This window comes from Lontra canadensis, unplaced genomic scaffold (assembly GCF_010015895.1).
Source record: "Lontra canadensis isolate GAN:19392208 unplaced genomic scaffold, GSC_riverotter_1.0 scaffold1, whole genome shotgun sequence".
In the NCBI taxonomy this organism is placed as follows: domain Eukaryota; kingdom Metazoa; phylum Chordata; class Mammalia; order Carnivora; family Mustelidae; genus Lontra; species Lontra canadensis.
In genome coordinates, this window is record NW_022630995.1 from 65,541,615 (window position 1) to 65,548,000 (window position 6,386).

A 6,386-nucleotide genomic window follows, 5' to 3' on the forward strand; every position below is an offset into this window, starting at 1 on the left:
TAACAGCTGAATATATCCTGACTGACTAAGAACACGAACCTCAGCTAAATCACCTCGCACTTAGCAGAGAGGAACAAGTCCCGTCAGTTCTACCTTCAAATTCAGTCACATTTCACCTCGCCACTGACAGCATCACCACAGAAGCCTGGACCACGATCTCTCGCCAGGCCACTTCCATAGCTTCCCAGCTGGCTTCCTGCTTCTGTCAGTGCTCCCCTTCACTCCATTCTCAACCAGTATTCACTGTAAAATGGAACTCAAATCCTGCCCTTCCTCCCCCCATTCCTTCCTCTAGGATAAACACTGATGTCTTTAATCCATCTGCAAGGTGGGTGGCGCTCATCCGGGGTGCTGCTCCCACTCCCTCTGGGACCCCACCCCCTACTGAGAGTCTCCCACTCACTAATTCAACCAACCAAGCCAACCTCTCCTTGGTATTCCTCAAACAGGGGGCCTTGAGACCTGTTTCCCTGCCAGGAACGCCCTCCTCCATTCACCTTCACGACTCTGTCTTTGACCCCCTCCAGGTGTTGACTCAAAAGCCACAATCTCAGTGGCTCTTTCCCTGGACACCCTATCTAAAATGTCAACACCTTATCAACGCTGACATTTCCCACTTTCTTTTCCTGCTTTGCTGCTCCTCCTTCATTTACCACTCTCTCATAAACCCATGTTCTACTTTTCCATCTTGTTTACTGTCTATGTATGTCCCTCCTTGAAATGAAAACTTCACAAGGCAAGAGTCTTATCTGTTGAGGCTGCAACCCTGCAGCTATGACCACAGAGGCATTCCTTAGATGTTCAGTAAACATCTCCGATGAATGAAAAATTAAAGTCAGGGGGAAACCAGGTGGGACTCTGAAGGAGGGTAAGAAAGTACCAAATGCAAATGTCAATTGCCTCATAATTCCAGTTAGGACCGTCCCCACCCCTGGCAACCCCCTGCAGGCCAACCTTGCTGAGATGGTAGCCAGTCCACCCTGGCACCCCTGCACCCTCCATGCTGAGCAGCCAGCAGGCACTCAGACACTTCAACTGAAGCCCACGTACGGCTGTGACACTGCAGCTCCACACAACAGAGGAGAACCATAAAAATAGAACAGACACTTAAATTGTTTTTGGACAATTCCTACTTTGGTGAATGGATTTTTCAGCTGAAGCACCTGAACAGAAATGCCAAAATCCAAACTCGCAAGCAGAGTTTGTTATTCAAAATTAATGAACACTTGCTTTCTCAAAGGCAAAGTGTCTACAAATATGATATTTATGCATTTTATCTAAAATAACTACAATTAGGCCAATGTAGTTGATTTCAGAGCATGCTAAGAAGCTTTAGAGGTTACTATTCTGAAATACTTCTGTTCTAAATAACTTAAAACCTGTCTCCATATGTGCATGGTTTGTACCTGTAAGGATACACAAGGAGGAAGGAGAATAGTGCTTGCCTCTGGGGACAGAGTTAGGTACTCAGGAGAATGGAGTGGGAGAGAGACATTTTAATTATTACCTTTTTGTAATTTTAGAATTTGCATCATGGGAGTGTACTACTTACATGAAAATAATAGATTATACTTTTAAAATAAGTCAATCACATAACACCTTAAAATAAGGTAATAAAACAGCATCTATCTACTTTTGTCAAGGCAGCTTGAGAAAGAAACATCTTTATAGCCATATTTTGAAGATAAGCAAATTCAGGTTCTGTCAAATCATCATAAGAAACCGATGGCAGGGGCGCCTGGGTGGCTCAGTTGGTTAACCATCTGCCCTGGGCTCAGGTCATGATCCTGGGGTCCTGGGATCGCATCTGGCTCCCAGCTCTGCGGAAAGCCAGCTTCTCCCTCTGCCCCTCCCCCTGCTTGTGCTCTCTCTCATGATCTTTCTCTCTCAAATAAATAAATGAAATCTTTAAAAAAATGTCTTTCTCTAAGCACCCAAGCAGGTTTTTCACCTCTTAGAAGAAAAATTAATTTATTTATAAATTTTATTTCTAACTTAGATAAGTCAACATTACTCCCCAAATTCTCATCTTCTATTTACACTCTCAGGACATAGCAAGGATAGCATCAGAAACATAACGAGTAAGAAAATACTACTAAAAATGAGAGGGATGGGCACCTGGGTGGCTCAGTCATTAAGCGTCTGCCTTACGCTCAGGTCATGATCTTAGGGTCCTGGGATGGAGCCCCTCCCTGCTCAGAGGGAAGACTGCTTCTCCCTCTACCGCTCCAGTTCCCCCTGCCTGTGTTCCCTCTCTCGCTGCCTCTCTCTCTCTCTCTGTCAAATAAATAAAATCTTTTTAAAAAATCCTAAATAAATAAATAGATAAATATAAGAGGGAGCTTCTTAAAGGGGCTGCCCCTTGAACACTGTCCTCATTAAATGCTGCCTTGTGCACATCCAGATGGAGGATGCAAAGCCCCAAGGGGAGAGAAAGGCCTCGCGGAGACTTCGGGGGTAAAGCACGTGGGTTCTGCTGGAAGGTATGGTCTCCAGGCCCAAGCAGCAGACCCCTAGCTTTCAAACAGTAGCAGGCCGTGTCCAAAGAAGAAAAGAGGAGCCGCCCATGGGGGCCGCAGGCAAGCTGGACCACAGCGCTGGTGTAATGCGCATCCTCATCCCGGCAGCAATTAACCTCTCCTTCGGCAACGGCTGGTTGGTACGTCCAGCTGAAGACAGGCAGGAAACTAAACGCCGACTCCTCCTAATATTCAAGTCAATTTTATTCTCTCTCACGTCTTAATAACGACCTCCTAAGCAGCTCCCCACTTACTTGGCTCCCACTACTCAAGGGCCTGCAGACCATCTGGAGCTGAGACAGCGGGTCTCTTCCCGACTCTACCCGTGCGATTCCCGGACTAGCCGACACGCCTCGAGAATGCGAGAAGCCAGCTTCGAGGTACCCGAGGCGCCAAGAGCCCCTGGACCGGAATCCCGCTGGGCCGGGACCGCAGTCCGCCATCCCCGCCCCCGACGGCCTCCAGGCATGATGTCATCACCCCCTCCCAGCTCCCCGGCTCCCAAGCCCGGCTGGTCGCGAGGTGTCCGGGACCTCAGCGCCCCTCCCTCGCGGGGACGCCGAGAGGGAAGGGAAGTGGCGGTCTCGGATCACGGCACAGCCCGGTCCTCGCAAATACAAAGCAACGAGTTCCTCCCCTAACTTCGCACGCCGGGAGAGGCGGGGGTCCGTGCCCGCCTGCGGACCTGGACAGGGCCCCGGCACGGGGTTAAGGGCGACGGTGCGCGCCGAGTCCGGGGGCCGCGGGGTCGGGAGCTGCAGCAGGCCGGTACTCACGGTCGGTGCAGTGGCTCCTCGGCCACGGCCGGGCCGGGGGGCGGCGGGGGCGGAGGGGGCGGCGGCGGCTGCTGCGGCTGAGGCGGCGGCGGTTGCGCCTGCGGCGGCGGCTGAGGAAGCTGAGGCGGCGGCGGCGGAGGCTGCTGCTGCTGCTGCTGCTGCTGTTGCTGCTGGAAGGACTTGAGGGATTCGAAGGCCTTCATGAGCTTCTCCAGCGTCGCCATGGCGGCCTCCCGCCCCGCGGGGACAGACCCCGAGCCCTCGAGCCGACCCGCGGCGCCGCTTAGCAGCGCGGCAATGAATGGGGTTCGACACCGCCAACAGGAGCGGAACCGAGGCGCCCGGCCATCTTGGACCCGTCCCGGCAGCCCCCGCGGCCTTGCGTCCCTCGACGCTGCGCCGGCGGGGCGGGGCCAGGCCAGCAGGATTGACAGCCAGTGGCGGCGACCTCTGCCAATGGCTGGCCGAGGCGCCGGCCCGCCCCCCGCATCCGCTGGCTGGCCTCCCAGGGCTGCCGGGCTGCTGAGATCACAGCACCACTCTCGGGTCGAGGCGGGCCGAGGGCGGGGGACGGGGTAAGGAGCGGGGCGGGGTAGGGGGCGGAGCGGAGGGTGGGAGGCGGGGCAGAGGGCGCGGCAGGGAAACACTAACGGCGGGAGAGGCGGGGCGCGGCTAGGCGAAGGACGGGGCGGAGCAGGGGGCGCGGCGGGGTAGAAGGCGGGGTGGGGCGGGGCGGAGAAAACCCCTGCGGCGGGAGGGGCTGAGCAGAGGACGGGGGCGGGGCAGAGGGCACGGCGAGAGGGGCGGGGCGCGGCGGGGCAGGGGCGGGGAAAGGGGGGTGGGGCGGAGAGGGCGGGGCGTGGCGGAGGTGGGAGGCGGGGCAGGGGGCGCGGCGGCGAAAAACCCCTGCGGGGGATGGGGCTGGGCAGAGGACGGGGGCGGGGCAGAGTGCACGGCGAGAGGGGCGGGGCGCTGCGGGGCAGAAGGCGGGGCGGGGGCGGGCCAAGAGGCGGGTTGCGGCAGGGGGCGCGGCGGGGAAGCACTTGCCCCGGGAGGCGCGGGGCAGAGGCCGGAGGCGGGGCGCGTCCGGGAAGGTCGCCCCTGCGCAGGTACCCTAGTCGCCTCTGCCTGGGGTCGCAGGGAGGACGGGCGGTGGGCTGGGAGCCGGAGACCCCCAGCGGGGCGCGCGCTGAGGGAGGGACTCAGCCTTGCGGGGAGGAAGGGCAGAGTGCGTGAGCCGGGTCCAGCCCGAGGGTGCGCGTCGGAGAGGCAGGGAGCCCAGGCGCCGCCCCTCGCTGAGCCTGCCTGCGGAGGGCAAGGAAGGGCCTAGGGTAGGCACGGGGCCAAAACCTGCGGGTCAATGCCTGCTGCCCGCGCAGGCTGTGGCTGGCGCACAGCCTTGACCCGAGAGGCGCCACCCACAAGAACCACTGCCCGACCCTAACGGGCTGTCCTTCAAAGAGAGGAATCCTGCCGCAGAGGTTTGTTGGGCACCTCCTGCTTAGGGTGGGGCAGGCCCGGGCGAAGGGTCCAGGACTTCAGAGCCTCACCCCCTGGAGGGGAGGTCAGTAAGCCAGCAGAGGACCACAGAGGACAGTCGGTCATCGAGGGGCTGCTGTCCCGCGTGCCAGGGAGTGGGTTGGCCACAGAGAGAGCTGCTGTGGTGGTGGTGGGGGGGTGCAAGTGATGAACACGGTATGAACCTTCAGGATCCTGCTCAGGGCACCCCTCTCCTCCGTGCCCACAAGCCACAACTCTACCTTCTCTCACTGTGATCAGTTGTCCCAGGCAGTGGGATAAAGGGAAGCCCGGTAGCACCACAGAAGCATTGCCCCTGAGGGGATAGCGATGGGGCCCCCTTCAGGAAAGGGACATCAGAGAATATGCCACCGGCCTCGGCCTCGAGGTCCCTGTTCCCTGACACCTTGGGGACAGCAGGCCGCAGTGTCCGGGCTCCAGGCTGTCCTGAGCTGTAGTCCCCAGACACGACAGGCTGGTGATCCCTCGTGATACTGATGCTATTTGTGCCCTCGGATATTCCCCTCCACTTGAGTGTGGCCTGATCCTGGTCCCTTGCTTGTAACCAACTAAGTAAGGCCAAAGTGGTGCTCCTGGGATTGGCTTACAAAAGATGGAGTCTTCCATCTTGCTGGCTGCCACTTTCTTGGCCTGTACACGTTCATGAAGCAAAAGCTGCCATGTCTGTGTTGCAGAGGCCCACGTGACCAAAAGTCAGTGAGAAACGGGGGGCTTTCAGTCCAAAAGCGCACAAGGAATGGATTCCTGCCAATACCACGTGTTTGGAATGGGTCCTCTCCAGGTCTAGTTTCTGGGTGAGCAGGGCTGTACCTGACTGCAGGCTTTGCAGTAGCGCTGTGCCTGGAGTCCTGACCCGCAGCAGCTGTGGTCGGCTGCGGTGCTGTGTGTTGATAGGCCAGGAGGTGGCTGGATACACAGCAAAGGGTAAGTTTGCTGGGGCTGCTCATAACAAAGCTGAATGGACTGGGCTGGTGACTGCCAGATCTTCCCACCATGAAGGCCTTGGTGGTGGTTCCCTTCCAGTCCTGGAGGCTGGAAGTCCAAGATCCAGGCGTGGGCAGGGTGGTTCTGTGCAGCCCTCTCTCCCTGCCTGTAGACAGCTGTCTTCTCCCTTGTCCTCACATAGTCTTTCTCTATGTGTGTTTGGGTCCTGATCCCTTCTTCCTGTAAGAACACCCACAGGCCACATTGGATGAGGGCCTCCTCTGAAGACCTCATTTTATCTTGATCACCTCTGTATAAAGGCCCCATCTCCAAATACAGTCATAATCCAAGATGCTGACACCTCCTGACAGGACACACCTGGGTGAGGATGGTCACTGGCTACAGCAACACTGGGAACAAAAACGTGGAAACAACTGAAGGAGCGACTACATGAATCAAGGTACACCCACATGACAGGAAACTATGCAGTCATTCTGATCCTGTATTAGGAGAGCGCTTGTGACACAAAGGTGTGCAATGCATGAGCAGACCGCCATGGATGGCAGGACCCCCCCCCCATTTTTATTTTTTTAAAGAAAGATAAAAACAACCCACACATACATGGAAA

General features: G+C 57.1%; 1 protein-coding gene across 4 annotated transcripts in view; it reads right to left on the reverse strand.

The window, feature by feature from the left end:
• HTT (huntingtin) overlaps positions 1 to 3,669 on the reverse strand; it is a 134,842-nt gene extending 131,173 nt beyond the window's left edge. For 3 of the 4 annotated variants that reach the window (XM_032855925.1, XM_032855922.1, XM_032855917.1), the window contains exon 1: positions 3,296 to 3,667. In XM_032855925.1, coding sequence (XP_032711816.1) covers positions 3,296 to 3,519 — 224 coding nt within the window. In that variant the 5' untranslated portion in view covers positions 3,520 to 3,667. Of the gene's footprint in view, positions 1 to 3,295 lie in introns of all 4 variants that reach the window. The other variant, XM_032855927.1, reaches the window with a different exon arrangement.
• Positions 3,670 to 6,386: the final 2,717 nt, after the last annotated feature.